Genomic DNA, 23823 nt, shown 5'->3' on the forward strand with positions numbered 1-23823 from the left:
CGGGGAGGTTATGTGCCATTACACCTTGCCCCGCGGGTGTCTTGACCTGAGTCTCCACAATCCTGAAGATTCCTGCACTGCTGAGGGCCTGCCTCCAGCCCTCCGACCCCAGAGAGGCAACTGTAGGGTTGAAGACGTGCAGCTTTACAGGTGGTGCTTTGCTTACTCTGACTTTTATATTCATCATACAAAATTAATAATTTACTGCTAACAGTTGAGGTTTCTAGGACTTCACCAGTTGTTTTGAAGAGCCAGGAGGTGATATTTTGCCCAGAAGTAGATTCTGAATTGATTTTTATTTTTATTTTAAAGCTTTCCCTTTCTGCAGCAAATATTGGCATTTCTGTTCTTTGTCCCAAAGTCAAGTGAAGAAAGTACAGAACTTTAAAATTTTCTATGGAAGTGCAAATCAAACTTCCAGAGATCTATTTTCTTTTGCCTTGCCTACAGGCTTTGAAGGTTTAAAAACCTTTTAAACCAAGGTTTGGGGGTTTGGTTTGAGGAAGGGGTAGAAGACAATGCTTAATTACATTTAGTTCTAAAGGATGTCTTAAATTTTTACAGAAAACTTTCAAATAGTAAAACAAAACAAAATAAACTCAGATAAGGAAATACTCTTTCTTTTCCCTCAGGGTGCCTGAAAACTGCACAACATAAATATAACCCTAAACAAAACTTGCTTGAATTGTCTCCTATCTGAGAAATGCAGAAGAAAACAACTGCTGAAAGAAGTGTCACACGGGGAGATTCTTCGATTACTGGTCCACTTCTTCGAGCTGCCTTAAAAAAAAAAAGAAAGGAAAACCATCAATTATGTAAGAAAACTCAGCTCTCCTCCCGGTGAGTGACAAAGTGGCTCTTCCCCCCAGGACCTGGCAGACCAGGCAGCTGCCGGTGCCGCTCTGCCCGGGCCACTTTGCGATTTTAAAGTCTCTTGGAAGGAGCCGGCCGGGAGAGGCTCCCCCCGGCCCGCCCCGTCCAACCACAGCGATGGCTTGTCTTGGCCAAACCCCGAGACTTCGGCGTTCGTCGGGAATGAAAGAAAGTGACATGCTGGAAGGAGGGGAGTGGGGGAGAGAGGAAGGGCTGTCCCTGCTCCTGCAAGGGCGGGATCTTTTCTCCTGCTTGATCTATGGAGCCCGCCCCCTTAAATTGACTCCCGGGAGCGCCCCGTCCACCAGCCCGACGGGGGGAGAGGCGGAAAGCGAGGGAGAGCAGGCAAGGCAGGCGGGCGGGCGGGCGGCTCCCCCGTCCCGGCCCGTCGGTCCAGACCCCGGCCCGTCCGCCCCCGCGCCCATGCGCGGCCCCCGGCGCCCCGCGGCCCCGCCGGCCCGCACCGCCCCTAAGCCGCCCGGCTCCGGCGCCTTCCCCGCGGCAGGCGCTCCGGGGGCGGGGAGGGGGGAGAGAGGGGCGAAAGGAAGGGAAAAAAAAAAAAAAAAGAAGAAGAAAAAAGAGGGAAAGGGAGGAAGAAGAAGGAGGAGGAGAAGCGGAGCGCGGGGAAGGCTGCTCCTCCGAGGACAGCGCGCAGCACCATGCAGCTGGCGCCGCTGGCGCTGGCACTCACCACGCTCTTCATCGACGGCTTGAGGACGGGAGCGAGGAGGCAGAAGCTGCACCCCAGGCAAGGTAAGGGGGTGCTCGGGGCGGGCGGGGCGGCGGGTGGGGGGTGCTGTTGGCTGCCGCCCCCGGGGGGCGCGGAGAGCTGGGCCACCCGCTTCAGCGACATGTGCATCTCTCTCCGCTCGCAGCCCAGCTGCTGGAGAAGCTCAGCGAGTAGCGAGATCGTGACTCCTACCCGGGTGGAATGAGCTTCGCGAGCCCTTCCCCACCGATGTCCCCTTGTCAGGCGGACGCCGGCGGAGCAAGCAGCGCTGCCCCCCGACGCCTGGACGGCGGCCGCCGCCGCCTGCCCCCAAGGCGCACTACAAGGCTGTCCGCCTTCGGGCAGCAGTTCCTCTTCAACCTGACGGCCAGCTCGGCCTTCATCGCCCCGCTCTTCACCGTCAGCCTCCTGGGAGAGCCCGCCGCCGACCAGCGGCGCCTGTACGCCGAGGCGGCCGACGCCGACGTGAAGCATGCTTCTACCGGGGGCACCGTCAATGCCCGCCGCGCTGCACCGCCGTCATCAGCCTCTGCTCCGGAATGGTGAGACCCGCAACCCGCTGCCGACTCCCGGCCGGGCGCCCGCCGGGGCCCAGGGCGGTGCGCCGGGGCGGAAGCGAGGAGGAGGAGGAGGAGGAGGAGCAAGGGCGATGGAGGGTTGGGCAGAGCTTTGGGACCGGCCCCTTCCCCCGCCCTCGGCCGCCGCTGGCGGCACCGGCTTTCCCCGCTCGGAGATTTCTCCGACCCCGCGTTTATTATTCCGTCGGGTTCCTGGGTGAGCCCCTCCTGCTCCACCGTTTTTGGGGGAAAAACTGCCACCCAGCGGCACCCCGGGGGTCGATTCGCGACGGACCCGGGCACAGACACCCACTTGCCCCCGCAGTGCCGGAGGGGGTGACGGGGGGCTCCCCAGCAGCGCCGGCCCCGGACCACCCGGCACCACGGGGCAGGAGCATGGCCCGCTACCTGGTACCCCAGCTTGGTGCTCTTCAGTCCAGGGATGTTGGCACCGGGATGAGCAGAAGCTCCCGGAAGGGCTGACTCTTAGTCTGCCCTGGTGCCTTTCAGCCCCCCGGATTGCCACTCCCAGGGGCTTCCTAGAAGCCTCTGCTGGCTCTGTCTGGTCCAGCAGCTCCTCTGGGTGCATGTGTGTACCTAGGCTAGGGCATGTGTGTGTGGCTGGGTGGGCCTCCTTCCCAGTTACTGGTCCAGCATCCCAGTCTGGGATGGTTGTAGGATGGTTTTTCCCTTGGATATCTTTTATTTGCCCACCAAATCCCTACGTTCATAGTCATGTGCAACTAGGAGTGTTGGTGTCTTCTCATAAGCAGGGATTTCAGTGGCTGGACACTGCCCTCTGGTCAGTGTGGGTTTAAAGCCTATCTTAGAGAGAAATGCTGTGTGAAACCAGCATGTGATGGGGTCATACTGGGGCCTCCAGCACATTGCAGCACCATTGCCCCTCAGGCAGGGTTGGCTTGGAAACGTCACTGACATAGGGATGGGGTCTGGCAGATGTGCCCCTCTCACACCCCCTGCCTATGACTAGTAATTATCTCTCTGTGAGCTCCAGTGGGATGACTGCAGGAAGCAGTGCAGCCCAGTGTGGGTGCAAGTGGTGTGACTGAAACTTGGAGCTGCAGCCTGTACCTTCACAGGGGTCGCTGTAGAACTGGACAGTCACACACCTCCCTTGTTAACTGCTCACTTTGTGGGGTAGTACTGCTCTGTGGTTTGTCATCGCCCAAAGCTGACCACCTTTTCCTCTGTCTGGTCCCTTTCAGCTAGGCACATTCAAGTCTGACGATGGGGACTATTTTGTAGAGCCGCTGCTGTCACTTGAAGAACAGGAGTATGAAGAAGAACACAATAAACCACATCTTGTCTACCGACACCGGACACCTCCAACCAACTCTTCAGGGGACAGGCAGACTTGCGATACTCCAGGTACTCGTTTTGTTACTGCCCTTGATGATTTGGCACTTAAAAGTGCTGTTTGCAGCTAAAAGGCAGGAGGTTTGTGTGGGACAGAAGAGATGTGGAGTTGAGGGACCCCTCCAGAAATGGTGTTGTGTGCGCTAGGACTGGGCTCGTGATAGTAATGCTGTCCTGGAGAGATGTGGTGCGCCTGTGCTTTCTAGTAATTGGCTATAAGGAAGTTGCGGTCAGGAAAAATGTTCCGGTTTCCCTTTCATCCCTGCTGTAAGGCTGGCAAGAGATCTTTTGGGCTGTCTTGCCTTAAATATCCTATGAGCCTCTAAAACTTGTTTTCTGTTTTCTCCTGTCTAACCGTCCATGGTAATTCCTAACCACCCTAATCTTATTTGCTCCCTGTCTGATATTCTGTTCCTATTCTTTAAATAACATCCTTCTGTCTTGGTCTTGCTGTGCTCCTGGTTTTCCCTCCCCAAATCTGGCTGTTGCATGTCTTTTCTTTCTAGTGGAAATGAGAAGGTCCTAACACCAACCCTAACAGTTCTTCCCTTATTAATCACTTTTTCACGGTTCATTTTCAAAGGCTTTTTCTTTTTCCTTGTGGCCCTTCCTCCACCACCACCATCTCCATGACCTCCTCACTCCTTCTTTCTAGTCCTTGCACATATGAAAGAGCACAGGCCTTTTTATCTCCCCTTCACGGGCCTTCATGAGCAATAGCCTTGCTCCTACTGTCCCTGTTATCTGCAGTGGCCTCCTGCTGTTCTCTGCTTTGTTGACTTCCTGATGTTCACAACTAATCCTCTCCTTTGGCAGCAAATACCTAAATTTTCTCTGAAGAAGCTTATTCCTTTAGTCTCCTGTTTCACCTGCTGTTTTGCCCTCTTCCTTTGGCCTGCAGCTAGATCTTCAGGAACTTTAAAGCCTAAACAGAGTAGACCTTGACTGGGTCCCCTTGCACGGGCTGCAAGCTGCTCATATGCTGCAAAGTAGGTGGAGTTGCTCAGGGAGTGAAAGCATCACTGGAGGAGAAGCGTGGTGCCAAAATTAGGATGCATTTAGCATGCGTGACTTGTTTGGCACCCATGACCATGGATCATGGCCGTGCTGTTGAGCTGTCAGTCTGTTCAGCTTGCACTGATCATGCTAAGTCAGAAGATGCTCTGATGCTCTGTGACCAGCCAGAGCACTAGCCACACGTGTTTCTTCTAGGAGACATGTGGATACAAGTCCACATGCAAGCATGTGTGCTGGGGTACAATGGTACCTCTCACAAGGCTGTCATTGTTTGTTCTTCCAAGGGTTGCTGCTGGACTATGCCATTCTGGTTTCTCTCTTCCAGCTGTTTCTGCTCCCTTCTTTGAGATCAGATGCAGGAGACTCAGAACAGTTGGAAAGAAACACGGAATCTGGCACATTGCATCAGTAGCCCTTGGAGGAACGGAGCAGCAGATCACAGGACTCATTGAATCAAAGGTAGCTGGGAGGGCTCTGACTTTGGCTTGTGGACTTGACTGTGCTGCTGTAACAGTGTGCTGTATTTCACCCCACTGTATCATAGCTTCCATTTAGGCTATTATTCTTCTGGATCGTGATCCAGAAGAATAATACTCCCTCTGTGGTATTACCTACACGGTGTATATCTCTTCCTCCTCTTTTCCAACATGCTTTGCTCATTTGCCTTTGTTTTCTTGCTCTGCTCAGTTGCTTCATGCAGTGGAGGGAGGAGGTCTCACCTCTCAAATACAAGCTTAAAGGTTCCTGATAGGCATGAGATCTTATTTGTCCTCCCGTTTTCTTTCCCTCCATCTCTGCCTCTCCTTTTTACCATTGTCCAAGCTTTTGAAAGGGAATGATGCTATGGTCATACGTGTATGGTGAACAAGTCTTGGTCATTTTGTTTAAGGAGTGAGTTCAGGGCAGCTTGGATAATGCTGAACTTTGGTGTCCTCCCTGGGGTTATGTCTGGTGAGTGAGGGTGTCTCATGTCTTTGACGCAGCAGTGAACATGCAAAATCTAGTAGCACTCACTGTTTGGGACAGGGTACATCTCTCACTCATACCAGAGAAGAGTGGATTCATGAGAGTTTAGGATTAGTCATAGCTGTGGGACGTTGTGTGAATCCAGTCTTTTGTCAGAAGAACGTGTGAAATGGTGTGTTTGCACCACAGGTTTTTGGCAGGGGTGGAAATTCGCTTGAAGAGGAAATTCATGCGCGGGAAATCTGAGGTACCCACCCTGCAGTGAGCAAGGGAGCCCACATTGCCGGGCAGTGGTACTATTAAAAATTACTTTCTGATAGTCTTCTTCCTGCTTCCTGGAAATGATTAATAAGCAACATGCTGGTGTGCCCTTGCCATGATGATGTAATTCTAGACTTCCTTGCAGTATTCCAGGAAACTTTCCCTTGTGAATTCATTGACAGATTGAGTAAAAGCTTTCATTTCCAGCAGTCTCCCTGGTCTTACTTTTAGTTTTCAGCGTCCTCAGGTCAGCTTAGAAAAACAGGTATTTGCTTTTGTTACATTTTAATTAGCAGTTTCTGATAACAGCTTTAGGTCCTCTGACATACAAGATACTCTGCAGATGTTCTGAAAAAAGATCCTTTTCCTCTGAACACTGATGGATATCGAATGCAAACTGTGCTCTGCAGATGAACTTTCATAGCACAGCACTGAGGTCTCTGGCAATGCACTTCAGCCGTCTGGCGTATAGCTCAGCCACCGCAATAAAAACTTTTGACAAAGTTTTCCTTGGGGTAACAGGTTAATGTAGTTTCAGTCATAGGAAATGGTGCAATTTCTTCTCCTTCCCTTCTTTTAGTTAGTGCTGTGAATCAATTTGTCATCTGGCCGAGGATCTGGCAGAGTGATTAGTTGTGTTGCACTGAATAGCCCTGACGGGATGAAGGCTTGGCCAGGCTGACAGTGTGATGTCACTAGGTGCAGCACCGCTACCACCCATCGCTTCACGATAGCAGGCTCTTCCGATCCCAGTTATTAAATATCCGCCTTTTTGAGGTGGAGGAGGAAGAGAAAAGAAATTGCGATCCTAAAAAAAGAAAAAAAAGGAAGTGGCTCATTGCGAAGCCGGAGCACGGAGCTTTCCTGCGCCCCGCAGAGGAACAGTCTGACTCCAGTGATAAAAGACGCGGAGCTGCATCCTGTGGTGCGAAGGGAGCCGTGTCCGCGTGCCGGCCGCCTTCAGGGGGCTGGTAGCAGCTCTCCATGCCCCCCATCCAGTATGACACTCTGCCAGGAGCAGGCCAGTTAGCCCTACCCACTGGTTTCCACGTGAAACCCTGAAGGTTTGGTCTTGCAGAGAGATGTCCAGCTCCAGGTGCCAACAGAACACTGCCTCTGGTCATCACCTGAGTAAACTACTTCAGGCCATCTCTTGTTCTGTATCTTGTGTCTTTCTGCTACTTCTCCTTTCTCTCATTTTCTTTGTTTTCTGTTGTTGATGTATTTGTATATGTGTTTTTGTTGTTGGCTTCTCTGGAGCTCTTCTCTTCCAGTTTTGCTGGGTTTTATCATAGCTTTAGCCTTTTACTGAATGTTACCCAATCATTCTGCCTGTCAGCCACCCCTTGTTCTGAGACAGACATGGCCTTCACATCCACTGAGACACAATTCCCCTGTGTCCATGAGTATAATTGTGAGAACTGGGCTTTTTTGTTGCCCCACTTCTGCTGCCTGCACAGCTATTGCTCCAATCTTTGCAAATTCCTTGCAGCATTTTCTGTGACCCTGGTGCAGAACTCCCGAATGAACGTTATTGGGCAGCTCCTTCTTTGTACCAACTGCCTTCATTTTGCTGATCTGCACTTCCCATTTCCTTCCCAGCTTCCTTAGTTAAATACCTCCCTGTTCTTTCCTCATTTTTCGTAATTCTTTTATATTCAAGACTCACTTGGGTCTGAGATGAATAAACCAAGGACTAAATGTATAGTGGGTGCCTGCTGCTCCCATGACTTGCTGCTGGCCAGCTGTATCTGTCCCGAGGCTGGCATTAGATGTGGACTCTGGGGCTGCGTGTGAGGATCTTGAACAAAGTCCTTGTTCCTTAATGAGAGCGTTTAAAGCAGGAATATCCACCATGGGCAAAACTCCTCAGGCAGAAGCAGCAATAACACTGATGGTGCCAAACTAGTAGGAAGATGATTAGAGCTGTTTCTGTTTCTGGAGGGGAGCCAAGGGGCTGTAGCCAGCAAAGAGGCCTTGCAGCAATATGTGCTGAGGTGGTGAGGTTTTAGAAATGGGCTCATTTGAGTGCAGGACAGAGCAGGTCTTACCTGCGCTGCGCTGGCTGTGCCCCCACCGCTGCTGGCAGAGGTGGGAAAGCCCAGTGACTCAACTGCTGAGGCTGCTCTCCAAAAACCACCAAGTACTACCAGCACAGATGGCTGCAAGGCACAGGCTCCAGGCTTAGCACATCCCAATACCTGACAGAAACAGATGCAAAAGGGTCTCAGATTTGCAGCTGGGCATTCAGTTGCGGTGTTAAAGTAGTTCAGCTACTGGAGAGGCAGTACATGTGTGGCAAGGCACAGAAGATCCGCAAAGGGAAGCCCCATGTACCCATCCAGGTGAGAAGGAGAGAAGCTCTGTGTCTCAGTCATGCTGAGAAGGGTTCCTAAGAGGCATTAGAGAAACCAGCAGTGTGAACCAAGTCTTGCTATTGAGCTGGCATAATCATACTGTACTATACTGCTCATAGCTATGTAGCTGTGCTTTCTGGCCTTAATATTTTTACATATTGCAAACACAAGTTCCAGGCTTGACATGTGGGACTGACTTCAGCAGCAGGTGCTCCTAGACATGGACCAGTGGCATAATCAGTAATATGTCACCGATTTTTCAGTTGCATTAATGAGTAATTTGTAATAGATTACACTTTCGTAGTAACTTTTAACAACCTTTCCCACTGAACACTGGGACACTGGGAAACCATCAGAACAGAGGATTGCTGTCCTGTGTCTTGAGCAACCAAATGGCTGGTGCTGCCAGCTCAATGACTGTGATCCTGTTTCTGCTTGATAATTAGCACCAACCCGCTCAGCTCATACAGATGGTTGTCATCTCTCTCCTAATGCCACCCAGCTGCATGGGAAGTTACTGGTGAACCCATGGCACAAGCAGGAGATGGTCCTGTCACTGTGTTCCCATGTGCTTGGGAAGGAGTGGCCAGGTTGAGGTTGCCGGGATATGGGTTTGTTAAGTGTTATCAGGAGACCCGGGGGAGGATGTGTTGGAGATCTGGCACCGTGGTTGAAGCCTCTCCATGAAGCATGGCCTTTCATTGGTGCAGGAAGGGGATGAGCTCTTGCCGTGGGTCAAGGTGTGTACTCAGTGTTAGAATTGGCAATGGAGCAGAATGGGGCCAGGGGTGGAAAATTTCCTACTCCTTCTACAGACCCTTTATGTTTATTTTATAGCAGTTTTGAGGCAAAAACTTTGAATTCCCTTTCCACAGGATTCAGTATTTGTATTCTTGTGAGTGGTCCATGGTGAAATCACAGATCCTTTGCAGCCTGGCTGTTGGTCTAGAGCCCTTTTGTATTTTTGCTGTTTCTTTTGGACTGTTTGTCTTGGTTCCAACTGTGTCCCTTTTTTTTGTTTTCAACTCCTTCATCCAGCAGAATTTCACATTCTAGGTGTCTGGTTTCCAGGCAGGTCTTCAGGCAAATTCTGTACTGCTGGGTGTCACGTAACCCCAGGGTTACAGAATGTTTGCAGGGAGGTTTTCCTAAGCCTTTGCTTCCAGGTTGAGCAATCCTTGAGCTCTTTCAAAAGTCTGTTTAAGCTGTCAGCTTTGCTTTTGGCCTCCGGGTAAAACACTGACTTCGTTCTTTCCCTCAGAAGAGTTTCTCATCTTAAGGAAGTGAATTGTAATTTTTAGTCAGATACTAATTATTTCAGGTTTCCTTCCCTCCCAAAAACAGCAAAGGAGAGAGTTATGTCACAAGTCCCATATGCCAATGTAATTAATTCTATTTCTGGCATCCTATTGAGGTAAAAGCACAGTAAGAGCCAACTAGTACTTGATCAAATGGGCCTGGGATGTCAAGCACAAGCTTTTCCCATGCTGAGCTGGGGAAGGGATCAGTCTGTAATGTTTGTGGTATATTGTGATGTTGGCAAGTGAAATAAGGTAATAGACCAACTTCAGTTAAAAAAATTGATCGCAGTCAAGGACACAGCTCCCATAACTGGTTTTGGTTTAAAATTCCTTATTGAAAATGTATTAAGCATCCATCTGGCACCCTAAAGGAGTAAGACTAAAATTGTGACCAAACAAATTATTATTGAGTGGTTATTGTTTTGCAAGTTAAACGTGGTAACTGAACAGAGTTATATTATTCTCCTGGAATCAAAATGGATATACTTGCAGTTTTGTGTCTACTTTTACCTCATCTGTGTAGACATCCACTGAAGAAGGGCAGGTGGAAGAAGCAGGGAGGAATCACTGATGCTTTCTGCCTGTTCCCTTTAGCATATACTACTGAAAATAGACTGACTGTTCTGTGACTTCTTTTCCCACGTGCCTGTGTTGTCATTGCCAGCATTCCTGTGGCCAGTTGCTGGGCAATTTCTTTCCTTCTAATGGGATATTTTTTCTTACCTTTTACTGAGTGACAGTACAACATTGTGGTGATCTCAGTGTTGTTCTTGTTGGCATGGTACCTCATAGGTATCACTAGACACAAGTGGGGTTAACATGTTGGTGGACTTGTGACTGTTATGTGTTGAAAGTTGCCTTTTAAGAGCAAGCAAGTGTGGGAGTTTGGGTGCTCAGGCGCCTTGCAAGGCAGAAATAGGGCTCAGCAAGTGTCACCTCTAGAGATCTGCAGACAAATAGGTCCCATTAGCCCAGGCAGTGCCAAAGGCAGCAGCTCTGGCTGTTTTCCTGATGTGCTGAAAAGCCACCAGAGTAGATCAGTGTGCCTGTATTCATACCAGTTTGACCCACAGCCTGGCTCAGACATGTCTGCTCACAGGTAAAAACATTGGGATGTACTTTAGAAAACAGTCCCTTGCGAGGTCAGGGTGAATTTCAAGGTCATTTTGGCGTGTGGTTTTTTAGCCATTTTACAAAACTGTTGGGTTTTTTTCATTTTTTTCCTAAACCAGTAAATTATGGAACTGGTTTGCAGTAATTTTCAGCACTGTATGTTGTACCAATTCAGTGGTGAGGCGCACTTATTTAATTATCTTGCCTATAAGATGATCTTGAATCATTTTCTGCCACATGCTTAGCTCATCTGTTAGTATTTCCTTTCTTAAAGGCACAATTTATTGTTTTGTTCATTAATCTAGTTTCTGTCTACTGTGCAAAATTGATAGCTTTCACGTACAACTTTTTACCTTAGGCAGAAAAAAGGTCTTTTAGGCTGGAATGCATTCTGATATTCATCATCAGGAAAGGAAGTGTCTAGAGTATGTGTGGCCTTTGGTGTTTGCATGGCACAAACCAGAGAATATTTTATTACTGAGAAAAGTTGACTGGTGCAAACTGCAAGTTCGTGGTTCTCAAGTGTTCTGGTTCAAGTAAGCAGAAATGCAGGGTCACCCTGAGAGACATCAGGGTTCAGCATCACCTTGAGCTTTGGCACCTCCAAGGCTGAGGTGTCTATAGCCAAAGCCACCAGAGGTTGCAGTGGGTGAATAGGGGTGGAACTGTTGATTTTTCCATCAGTGATGGTTCGTGCCAGTCTGAACTGCTCATAGCTATGTAGCCGTGCTTTCTGGCCTTAATATTTTTATATATTGCAAACACAAATTCCAGGCTTGACATGTAGGACTGACTTCAGCAGCAGGTGCTCCTAGACATGGACCTGTCTGAGAACCTGAACATTGCTCCATCTGGACACTTAGGAAACCACTTACTGAAGAGTATGTGCAAAGTTCAAAGTGGAGTAAGGGTGAGAAAGTTAACAAGCAGGAGTGCCTGGTTCATGAGGGCTTATGATTCATCCATGCAAGTATTTCTCTTGGTAGCAAAGGAGAGATCTTTTTAGAAGCCCAAGATTTTGATCCTCCTGTAACAGTTTGGGAGGGAACTCTTCTGAGACCAGACTGTTTCCTAATTCAAAGGAAAGTATGAACAACATGGGGAAATCACAGCTTCCCTCCTTTGTATTGCTCTAAGAGTGGCACTTGTGAAAGTGCAGATATTTTACTGCATTGCCATTATTCCAACCATGAAAGCTTGATCTGTGCAGTTTTATGCAGTTCTTGCTGACAAAGGTTGAAACCCTAGTTGGTCTCTGTTGAGTGGGTTCAGGTTAATTAAAAGTTGAACACTTTCTGGTTTGCAGATTAGAGAAATTGAGCAAACTTTCATTTACACCCTTAGTGCAGAATATCTTTCTCTCTGGATCCCAGCTGGCCTGGATCCTTCATTTCCCTTCTGATGTAGGCCATTATCTCATCTCTGTCAATAAAATCTGTTTTCCCTTTCCATCTATAGCAGCAGCTCTGATTGCACAGTCAAGGAGCTATCCAGAGGGAAGGCAGGATTAGTCCTGCTCATAGAACTGGTCATATCAGTGTGGTACAGAGTAAGGGAACAGCTGGTCCCCTGTTATTGTTTCCATCCCTGGCTGTTGTCTGTGAAGCTGCTGTCGGAGAAGGTGTGTTCAGCTCTGGCTTATGCTTGCTACAACAGCACCCCCACAGTAACAGAGGTGAGAATTTGGCCTCATGCAAATCCATCTGAGATATATCTGGAGATATATTGAAAGGTAGATAGAGATATAAAACATACTGATAGAGAACTAAAACAGAGCCAGGGCTAAAAGAATCCTTTGGTCCAGCTTAGGACCTGTTTGTGTCCTAAAGAGGAGCCAGCTTCCATCCTTTTTCCTGGCAGGAAGAGCCTAAAAATCTGGCTTGATTTCAGCCAGTCTGATCTCTGCATGAAGGAAAATCCATTTTGCCTCTCCCCTCTGTTTTCCAAATGATGGCAGTCACTTAGACAGCTGCTTTTGTACCAGCTAGAGGCAGTAAATTCCAGCCAGCCACTGTAGCTGGAACTTGTACCGATGCATTTGGGCAGGGTTTGCTGCTGGGGCTCCTGCCCAAGTCAAGGGAGATGGGTCACATGCTGACTGATTGCCCTGAGGGAGCTCAGCTGAATTTTGATCTGCTTTATGGGGGTGTGCAATAAATAATTAGCTTCCAAATGATAGTTTTCTCATCTGCCCAGCTGGATCAGAGCAGGTCTAGGAGTGTTGTGGGCCAACCACTGAGCGGCAAACTTTGTTAGAAATCCTAGGTCGCACATTCAGAAAAGTTATTGTCATGAGTTGGTTTGAAAGGATCACACTCCTTTTCTAGCAGGGAGACGATGTTAATGTTTTTAGCTCAAGGAATAGATTTCTTTTGCCCCTCTCTTGCTTACTCTCTCTCTCTCTTTTACATTTTTTTTTTCCCCTGCTATGTGCAACTCTTATGAACTTGGAGCTGAACTGGAATTGCTTGAATTGTTACATGTCTTATTTAATTGAGCAAATTGCTTTCTATTCCAAGGACAAGTTAACGTAGAAATGGAAAGGATTAGAACTGTTGGGTTAAGGTATTGTTCCTTCTTTAAATCTTTGATGTTAATGTAACAATAGTTACTATTTCAAAAGCGGTTCCTGACTCTGCCCTGTCACCCTTTCATGCAGGCAAAGTACTCAGGTAGGGCCAGAGTCTTCCCTGCCCTCTTTCTTGTGATAGATCCAAAGTACATTAACCAGCAGGAATCATCCATAAATCAGCTGAATGAGTTCTGGGCTGAGGCTTCTTGCACAAGCAAAAATAAATAGCAGGAGTGGGAAGATGCCATCGGGAGGGAATATCCCTGTCACAGAATTTGGTCTCTATTTTAAGTCCCACATTACAAAGGAGAAACCAAGCAGAAAAAGAATTAAGATACACCTACAAGTCTTTTAAAAACAGTGGAAATAGCGTAGATTGTCTTAGTAAAGCATGCAGTAAAATGGACATTATGCCAGCAGCCTTTATCCACCTCTCAAATGAATGTGAACTGTTGAATCAGTGCATGGGCTCCTCTGATACTTGAATTATTGATCTGTAGTTTGCATAGTTTAAAGGGTTTGTCTACTCACTGGGGTTTGATTTTTCTGCAAATTAAAAAAAATGTTTTGTTGCTTAAACCCATCCAATTACTGCCATGTGTAGGTAGATGTTTTTCAGGTCATTGCAGGAATTGAGAGCCTGCCAAGCAAACCATTTTTCTTCTTGATTTCTGTTAATATGTTAACACAATAGGAAAAAAAAAGGAAAACAAGTTGGAAAAAACATCACACCCTTTTTTTTTGGTGGTGTGTGTGGCAGTAGGAAGCTGCAGCTGTAAAATTGCAGTTTTCTTGTGTAATGTGAGAGATTTTCACTTCTGTCTGATCAAAGAAAGGGCAGCACATTGCACCATTCAGTCAGAGCACTGCTGTTGTGGCCATCGTAGTGGAGCAGGATATCACCAGCATCAGGTACACAGAGTACTGGCAGTGCCTGTGTGCAGCTTCCATTAATGTGGGGGTTTTATGGATGGGCTGAGAGCAGTGCACAGCCATTAGCATTCAGGTTTTTACAGGTGAATGTGCACCGTCTCTGAGTGTAGTTATATGCAAGAAAGATGGGTGAAGATAACATCTCACTACTATCAAAGTCCGGGAGTGACTTCATGAGCAGTGCTTCCACATCACTGGTGCCTGGTTTTCCAGTAACCAGGCTGGCAAACACACAGTACATGACCTGTCCAAATAACATGCTCCAAGCGCTGGAGTGGCATCATGCCTGGAAAAAAGTACGATGTTTTTGAAGGGATGATTTATCTGATTTGTGTGCTGGATGGGGGAAGAACACTGATACTGTACCGACACTTGGCAGCATTAGGTTAATGATTGGACTTGATGATCTTAAGGGTCTTTTCCAGCCTAAATGACTCTGTGACACTGTGCCAGATCTCTACAACAAAAAGGAAGGTAGTTTTTGCTCTGTGCTGGGCATACCTGGCTGTGTTGGGCTCTGATTCTCCTGCATGGTGGGTCAGGTCAGGGCTCTTGGAACCAGACATTGCATCTCATGTGGGTCTCTCTGGGTTATGGGTGGATTTGTTGGGGTTTTTTTGTGTGCAATACCAGCTGCAGGTTTTCATTGCAAGCCCAGTGAATATCAGTTAATTTCTTTTATACACCTCCTGTGTAATAGGTGTCTGCAAAGAATCCTTTGTGTTTCCCTCTTCTTTTGCCATCTAACCTCCCTCTGCTAGGCAGGCCAGAGAAGAAGACACCTGAGCCTCATTGTCCCGTCTGGGGCTCTGTGGAGCCATGGTAGAGGATGGTACAGAGCTCTGGCTTCACACCACAGTCCTCAGAGCCTCGCTGAGCACCTCCTCATCCTTAACACACTTTTCCTTGAGCACCTGCTCCTTTTTGAAGTTAGTTATTTAAAGGGGAAAATCAAGTGGCTGGCTGAGGGTGCAGAGAGGAGGGGAACTGGCTGAAGGACTGAGGTTAGCGCTTTCTCCTCAGTCTGGTCCTCTTCTCACCTTTAAGTTATTTGTATGCATAGTTGGCTTCCCACACTGATTGGCACTGAATGAGTCAGGATAATGTCATGGTTGCCCACGAAGCTGTGCCAGCATGAGAGCACAACCTTGCCAACACAAGGGCATTGATTAGAGCAGAGGAACTAGGGCAATCCAATTATAACCACAAATGCCATTGGCTTTCTTGAATTCTTACTCAAATAACTGTGGACTCTCTGCTGTATTAAGGTGGTCTGGACTATATCAAGAAAGAAGAATTTATAGGACTTTGGTAGTTCACAGTAAACAGGATTTAGTTCTTAAATACTCTGTTGCCTATTTACACGTAGGGCAAAAGGATAGTTTTTTTCACATAGGTAGAAGCTGGCTGATCTCCTTTGCCTGCCGAGATATTAGAGAATGTATGTCTTTTTGGAAATTATTACAACTATTCCTAAAAGGAAACTACCCAGGAAAAATAACTAAGAAGTTTCCTATCATTTCAATCTTGTTTGAGCATTGAATATTCCTTTGTTCCCTAATATTATGCTTCCTCTAACCTACTCAGTGGGTCAGATACGGAAATCTGATATTTTTCACCACCGTGAAGAAATTAAACTAAAGCTACAAAGAGCGTGAGGGTTATAGCCTGGAGTTGTAGATGAGTAGTTCAGATCTGGCTTTATATTAAATGCAGAAACGAACAGTCTCTCATGGATGAATCACATTCAATTAGCTACTTCCTATGATGAACTGATTAAAAATTAAGTGGCATCAAATAAGACTGATTTTGCTCTTACATTTAAATAATGCTATAATTACATACTAATCAGATGGTAAATCTTAATTGTACATGTTCCATATGTTTTATTTGCCTGTTCTCCCTCTTCACTTTGTCGTCTTTGTATCAGCATGGAGTATATTTTCAGGCTGCTTTTATGTTTGGCCTAATTGAATATCAAAAGCAGTATATGTGAAACTTCCTGAATTCTATTCTTTTGCCAGTGGCAGCTGTGCTATTAGATGACCTTTACCATTCCTGTAGCACAGAATAATAAAGGGAGGGGGGGAACTGAAGCCCAGCCGTGTTATTGTTAGAGACAGAAATAAATCATATATAATTGCTTCGCTATGAAGGCCAAATCCTGCCGTCCTTCATGCCTGAGTTAGAAATACAGGATTTGGACCTTTGTTTCCTGTGGTTTCCTGGCCACCTTGGACGTGCCCAGAATCCTCACACGGCCGCTGTGGTGGCTAATTACCATCACCAGGCTCCATCCCTCCTGCACGGGCAAGGAGACAGCTCTGCTGCAGGGAAGCCTTGACAGGAATGTCCACTTCTAAGTGCCAGTGGCTTCCCCAGGATGACTCTGAAATTTAAGCCTTGGATGTTGGATTACATGGTGAGCTTCCACAGAATGCTTCTCTTTCAGTTAGCTGCTAACTCTTTGTTGAAGTAATAATAGGTATTTTGACATAACGTACATGTGGTATTTTATTCACTCCAGAACGTACTTTGTTTTTATCTGTGTTTTAACCATAGATCATGAGCACAGTCACAAAAAGAACAAGCGGAAACACTGGAGAAGACAGTGGGCAGAAAGCAGCATATTATCTGACGTGGAGATGTTGAAACACAGCCTGGAAGTGAATTCTTTTTCTGGCGATAGCAACAAGACTGGGACCGTCGGTGAAAAGAAGAGCCACAAGAGAACGAAGCGGTTCCTCTCCTACCCGCGGTTTGTGGAGGTGATGGTGGTGGCTGACAGCAGGATGGTCGCCTACCATGGAGCCAACCTGCAGCACTACGTCTTAACACTGATGTCAATAGTGAGTATTCAACCAGGGGGAGCAGATCCACCCACAAATCGTTCTCCAGTGGTCACAGAGCCCCTTTCTGCTGCATTCGTGTGCAATGCCATTAGTTTGCCTTGGCTAGGCATGGAGATAATGCTGGGATTACAGTAAAAATTGGTAAAATTTGGCTGGGAAATATTGGTTGGAGTCTTCTTTCCCAGACCCATCATGTTTCTTAATCCTTCCCACACCTCTCCCATCTTTCTGAATGCCAGGCAGCATGAGAAATATCACTGGCCCTTTAGTCCACATAGTGTACTCTTCTTTTTATTTAAATTCATGTGAAAAAGCTGAATTTAAAAAGATTCTTTGGGCACTGTGCCTTCCAGGGGACTGATGCTATAGGTTATGCAGTTGCCTCACCTCCCTTGCTCTTGCAAGGAGAAAAAGCCTGTGGTCACCTTGATCCTTGGCATAGTTGTAGGGTTGGCTTTCCAGGCTGAGGACAAGCATTTTAATAGCTGCTGGTACTAGGATGCAGTCGTGCAGTCCCCAAGTAAGCAGCTCTGTAGATGCAGAGTGACTGGAAGGGGGTATCCTGCACAGTTGTGTCACTAGAGGGATGTTCATCCTGTTTGAGGGTAGATGTGCAGTGAATATGTGGTCTGAAACTGTCCATGTCAAAATCAGGCACTCGAGAAAGTTGCTTTTGACAGTCTTGGTTGGTGGTCTTTGAATGTCAGAGCAGAATGATCCTGTAATTTAGTGAAATGTGTGATAAAGCAAAAGGAAATGCTGGATTTCTGTGATACCAGCAGGTTTGTTTCATTCTAAAATTGTGCTTCTGGCAGGAGGTCTCTCCAAACAGCATCAGAGCACTGAGTGGGGTAGAAGAGCAGCTCAGGAGAAAAACAGTTATAAAATGGAAAACATGATTGTGCTCTCTTAATTGTTTGTTTCCTTGAATGTTAGCAATAATTTCGAATATTGCTTTTTGCAACAGGTGGCTTCTATCTACAAAGATCCAAGCATTGGAAATTTAATTAATATTGTTATTGTGAAATTGGTCGTGATACATAATGAGCAGGTAATGGAAGTGATTTTCTTCACCTTCTGTTTGGCAATGGCATTTGTAGTGAGCATTGTGATGAATAATTAAAATATCTGCTTTCTGTGTGTTGCTTATCAGGATGGTCCTGCAATATCTTACAACGCCCAAACTACATTAAAAAACTTCTGCCAGTGGCAGCAATCCCAGAACCACCCAGAAGGAAGTCACCTTCAACATGATACAGCTGTGCTTGTTACCAGGTGTGGTGAATATTCTCATAACAACTGTAGCCAGTCGTGTGTCAGAGACTGTGAGTGTGTAACACATCCAGCTATGGGAAATGTTCAGGTTTTGATGTGGGTGTAAGGACATTTCCAATCGTGGGAGTGGTGTAACTGTGAGCAAAATTGGGATGATGTGTCCACCATAGCAATAGATGACTTTGAGAGATTCAGGACTGTCTAAAGTCTGCCCGTGGGTTCAGCATAAGATGAAAAAACTCTGACTATGGTAGGGGGTTAATTTGGACTCTGGATGATGTGGCAAACCTGCATGAGAAGGTCCCTTGAAGGACCAATAGTTGGTTTTGACTGCTGTTATTGTACTTGTACCTTAACTCACTGCTGCATTGAAAATTAATGTGTCAGGTCTGTTCTGCTTTCAGACAGGATATTTGTAGAGCGCACAACAAATGTGATACTCTGGGTAAGAGAATCCTTTTCTTTGTCTTTTAGCAACTTTTTTTGTAGTGACATTGTTAGTTGCCTTTGTTGAACCATGGGTGACATTTCTTTTTCTATTGTAATCCTCTTTGTTCTCTCCTAGGTTTGGCAGAGCTGGGCACAGTCTGTGACCCATACAGGAGCTGTTCAATTAGTGAAGATAATGGACTGAGCACTGCCTTCACAATAGCACATGAACTTGGCCATGTGTATGTTTTATGTAAATACATTTACATTTAAATAGCCCGAGATTTGTGCTAACTAGGGCTTGCCAGCCAGGCTGGGAATTGGTACCTGCTGAGCCTAATTATCTGAGAGGAGATAAATGTACCTGGGTAGAAGATGCACCACTGAGGAAGATGAAACTGTGGGGTGCTCCAAAGCCTATCTGAGAGCAGCAAAACCAACAGGTCTATGTTTTGGGGAGGATGAATGACAGAGTACCCCAAGCAGCACCTAAGCAAGGGACGAGAGCTAACAAAATGTCCCTTATTACTGTGTCTTCTCATATCTACATGTGGATGTCAGCAGAGTCTGCCTCAGCAGACATGGTGTCCTAGCCAAGCCACTGGGACTAGCCAGGATTTGGCTGGAGCTAGGAGGTGCTCCTTGGGGAGGACCCGGGCGAGGGACACAGGCACATTTTGACTACCTTTTGAGACTGAAGTCTCCTCTGAGAGCAGGTCCTCAGCCTGCCACAGCTCATCCCACAGCTTCGTGTGGTGCTGCTGAAGGCAGTGCAGCAGCTGTGTGTGAAGCTGGAATTTACCCAGGGCATCTAGGAGGTGATGGGGCTGTATAAGTGAGCCTGACCCACCTCCTGAACTGTTTCCCAGGGAAAGTCTTGTGCTGCTGGACATCCCCAACAGAGATGCTGTCATTCAAGATATACCTCCTCCAGTGAAAATTTCTTTTAACTGATTTTGACATTTTTTGAGACAGGTACTGAGAAAAATCATCTTAGATCATGTAGTCCTTTACCCCGTGGCTACAACCCTTAGGCAGCTGGTCCAGTCCCAAGCCATCTCACGCCTGGTTTGCAGTGGGGGTCTGTAAGTGTGGGATGCCTGAGTACTTGGGAACAGATCTCTCATTGTTTTAAACTCCATTTTTCTTCACAGAGAGCTGGCTGAGACTCTATTTTTAACCACAGTAGTATTTGTTTAAATGACACTTCCTGACAGAAAGTCCCCAAAGGTTTGGCATTCCCCACACCTAACCTGTGGCTAATTCCTTCACTAATGCTGCCCCATAGCTGCAGGGCAGCTACAGGAGGGGTTAGCAGTGCTCCAAAGCAGGAAATGCCTCTGTGCCCTTTTATAGAGAGTAAAGGTGGTTTGTTGGAAGTCATGTTAATGGAATATAAACTCCCCAGCCTTGGAATACAGGATCACACCAGGTCATTTCCCCTTCTCCACTTCAAACAGCACAGTGCTTTAAGCCGTTCTGTCTCCGTTAGTGTATTTACCACATTCTTCAAGATGTCATGTGCTGCAAACTTTGCTTGGATTTCTGCTGATATCAAGGCTTGATGGCATTTTGTAAACCTGCCACATAAATGTAAGAGCCAAGTCTATCCCTGGTGCAAGGCTATTTAGGCAACAGCATGGCCCAAGGCGTTCAACAGCATTAGAAAACATTTCGCATCCCACACAGGGTATTGCCGGTGTGCCCGAGGGTCTTCAGCCAGCAGTGGTTGGTGGGCTCAAGTCATTCATCTCCTTCAGAAACTTACTCCTTCAGATCAACTCCTGGCTCTGTGGCTCACTTCCAGAGTATTTGCCATTTTTATGAAGGTGGAGCCAGACTCCAGCCTGTCTGCATGATAGCAACCATCAGCTGAACAGGAAACTGCAGCTGGAATTGCGTCTTGCTCCAGGCTCCCTTGAGGATTTGTCTGGCTAAATATATGCAGTCACGGTGTGGAGAGCTTAGCAGGGTGCTGCACAGCTTTTTGCACATGAGTGCTGGGAACCCTGTTTAAGCAATGTTTGTTGACACTTGTGAATGTGTGCATATTAATACTTTTATTTTGTAATATCTGTCAGCAGCATATCTAGGAAAAATTCTTGGGTTTGCTTGCATTTAGTTCACAGTGTTGCTCTTGCTATGCTAAATACTTGACATACTTAAGAGTCACTCTTAAGTGACTCTACTCTTCTCTGCTCTTTTTCTCTTAGTTTTAACATGCCACACGATGACAATCTTAAGTGCAAGGAAGATGGGGGTAAAAATCAACAGCACGTCATGGCACCAACACTGAATTTCTACACCAATCCCTGGATGTGGTCAAAATGCAGTAGGAAATACATCACTGAATTTCTGGAGTAAGGCCTTGCATATGCATGTGTTGGGCTGTTTTTACATGTGCATGTGTCCCGTGGAGTTCTTCAGTAATTCTGAAGTCCTAGAGAGCAGCATTTAGAGGAAATCAGAGGGATTTGTGTGTGCACACATCCTTTACATAGAGCAGGAATGCACCCCTGGCATCCAGTCCCTGCCGGTTCAGCCTCTTGATAGGCTGGCAAGGACCGGCCTCTCGATAGGGAAGAATAAGTCTTCCCACATGGATATTGCTTTTAAGGACTGTGTGTGCCCCTCAAACCTGAAGAGTGACTTTTCCAAGCCCCGTGGCCCAGATACGGAGCTGTGTTTTAGAAGGCAGATTGAATCTGCCTTTCTGCTCCACAGGTCAAGATAAAGCCCTGGCACTAATCCATGGTGGGAACACCGTTCCAGGAGCCCACGGGTCAGTTTGATGCATAGTGATCACCTATTTTGCCGTGATGTCTTCCTGTGTGTGCTGATGTGGAACAGAACAAGAGCCACAATGGTGTTTTTGGCAAATCCAGGAACTCAGTCCCTTGGGCAGTTCTGCTAATCAATGATTTTTCTTTCTGAATTCTTTATAAAAATGTACCAGTGCTTGCTCAGCAACTAAATGCAGGTTGTGCACATTCAGAAATGCTTTTGCCAGGGTAGCTGACTGTGCTGTGGTGGATGGTTGCTGTCACAGCACGGGGGTGGTGGTGGATGAGTAACATACCCTCCTGTGCTTGAGTTTGCAGTAGCTCTTGTAGTGCTTGTTAAATATGGCAAATGTGGTGTGCAGCTGCCCTAAGGCTAATCTGGGCAAACACCAATGGGATTTAATCTCATTGCCTCCTGTTTTAACACCATTTTTCTGATTTGTGTTGTAGCACTGGTTATGGAGAGTGTTTGCTTGATGAACCTTCATCAAGAACTTACACGTTGCCTCAGCAGCTCCCGGGGCTGATTTATGATGTCAACAAACAATGTGAGTTAATTTTTGGACCCGGATCTCAAGTGTGCCCCTATATGGTAAGTGAAATTTTGCACCTTTTTTTTTCCTGTTTTTACCAGAGCAAAATAAGGTCTCTTGGGGTTGAATGAATGGCAGGCTCACAATCCATCAACTTACTGTCAAGCTTGTGAGTTAGTGATAAATCCTAGGGGGATAATTTCATAAAGAATCATCTATCTGGTAAGGCCTGTGGCTCATACTTAATACTTTGATCTTTTCAATCATTTAAGCAGATGCAGTGTCGCGACTTTGGTGTATCAACGTGGATGGTGCTCACAAGGGATGTCGAACCCAGCACACGCCTTGGGCCGATGGGACAGAATGTGAGCCTGGAAAGGTCTGTAGTACCTGGTGGTTTGTGCCTCGTAGCTGTATTTCCTAGGGCTCAGCTAAGCATATCAGTCAAAATCATCCTATCCCAGAGCCAGCTGTGTGGGGTACAGCCCTGACTGCAAGGGTGGAAGCCCAAAGCAGCTCCGTGTGTTTTAAGCCTGTTGTGCCTGGATCATCTCTAGCCCAGATAATGTGATTAAAATTGACTGCTTGGCATAACATTGTTTAAAGCAGGTATTCCTTCTGGAGTGCTTATCTTTTTAAATTAATGCCCTTGAGTGAACTTTTGAGCAAAACTTTTGCAAAGCTTCCCTAAGCTTTTGTTAGAAATCTGCTGTGTGATGTGAGCAATTAGTAATTTTGTGTAACATAAACTTGTCAGCTGGCTTCTCATCTTGACAACTTCAGAGTAAAATATAGAATTGGTTGACATTTTCTGTATGGAACATTTTTGGCAGTAATTCATAGAAACTTTTGATTTCCATGTGCAATGTTAATTTCCAGCTAGCATTGTGGTTTTTAGAGTAAGTATTTAATTTTTAGTTGTTCAGATCTGGAGAAAAGTAGTTAGATGATTTTTCTTTTTCTTTTATTGAAATGCTGAAGCTTTTGAATAAAAATGCTAACTGGTTCTCATCATTTGTGTCTGAACAAAACTATTCTCCATCTGGTTCTAGTAAAAATAGTGTGATGTTATTCTACATGGTACAGCTTAAAATTTTACTTTTCTGGCTCTTAAAATCAACAACAATAATAATAATATTAATAAGTTTTCTTTAGAAAGAGTCAGAGTTTTAAATCATAGTCTTTCATATATATTTTAATAAGAATTCTGGATGCTATTTTAGATATAATTTTCCATACAGACTGTGGAACTCTTTGGTAATTAATCTTGTGTTGCATGCATCTGAAAACTTGATTGTTCAATGACACTTGACTGATTTCCTTCAGGACAATGAGCATCATGGATCAATTTGCCTTCCTTTCTTAGGGAAAAGTGCAGTCAACATGTTTGTTTTTATTGTTGAGAATGCACATTAGAGATGTGGTTGGAATCTCTAATGTTTTTGTGTGAAATCCCCCCTGTTTTGAGGCACAGGATAAAGCTTAGTTATCTGTGGAGTCCCTGTGACTTGAGACCTTGTGTCCTCAATTTCTCTGTTGGTGAGCTTGGGGTCTGCTCACCGCTGGAAGGTCAGAAATTACTATTTTCTTGAAATTCCAAAAATCTGGGCTGCAATTTTCTTCCAACAAACCTGCAGTTACCCTTGGATGTGACCAGAGTGATGTGCAAACAACTGCAATTGAGCAGATTAGCACTCCCTCAGTTACCCCATGTCATGCTAGAGGCACTGTCCAGCTGCATGGTTCTTAATAAAGACCGTGTGAGCAAAAACATTTCAGCACACAAATTTAGACAATTTGACAGGTTTAGACAAATTAGACAAGTGTGACCTGAACTTCTCAGCTGAGAGCAGATGGGCTCTTAAGAAAAGCTAATGCAGCCTACTTGTGTTCA

General features: G+C 46.2%; 1 protein-coding gene and 1 long non-coding RNA gene across 2 annotated transcripts in view; one reads left to right on the forward strand and one right to left on the reverse strand.

Moving 5' to 3' along the window:
- Positions 1-277: 277 nt before the first annotated feature.
- LOC115307209 lies at positions 278-1667 on the reverse strand. Its single transcript, XR_003915602.1, has 2 exons — positions 1565-1667; positions 278-780 (listed from the first exon to the last, which is right to left on the reverse strand). It is a non-coding gene; the product is annotated as an uncharacterized LOC115307209 (long non-coding RNA).
- The window catches only part of ADAMTS9 (ADAM metallopeptidase with thrombospondin type 1 motif 9), an 83511-nt gene continuing 60723 nt past the window's right edge, over positions 1036-23823 (forward strand). The window contains 18 exon segments of the mRNA XM_029958263.1: positions 1036-1218; positions 1221-1319; positions 1321-1371; positions 1374-1626; positions 1749-1774; positions 1776-1905; positions 1908-2072; positions 2075-2145; positions 3387-3549; positions 16620-16906; positions 17877-17960; positions 18063-18184; positions 18589-18629; positions 18750-18855; positions 20827-20973; positions 21847-21988; positions 22202-22211; positions 22214-22308. Of these exon segments, the coding sequence (XP_029814123.1) occupies positions 1036-1218; positions 1221-1319; positions 1321-1371; positions 1374-1626; positions 1749-1774; positions 1776-1905; positions 1908-2072; positions 2075-2145; positions 3387-3549; positions 16620-16906; positions 17877-17960; positions 18063-18184; positions 18589-18629; positions 18750-18855; positions 20827-20973; positions 21847-21988; positions 22202-22211; positions 22214-22308 (2175 nt within the window).

Source organism: Manacus vitellinus, unplaced genomic scaffold, assembly GCF_001715985.3.
Source record: "Manacus vitellinus isolate BGI_N305 unplaced genomic scaffold, ASM171598v3 scaffold_14_pilon, whole genome shotgun sequence".
Taxonomy (NCBI): domain Eukaryota; kingdom Metazoa; phylum Chordata; class Aves; order Passeriformes; family Pipridae; genus Manacus; species Manacus vitellinus.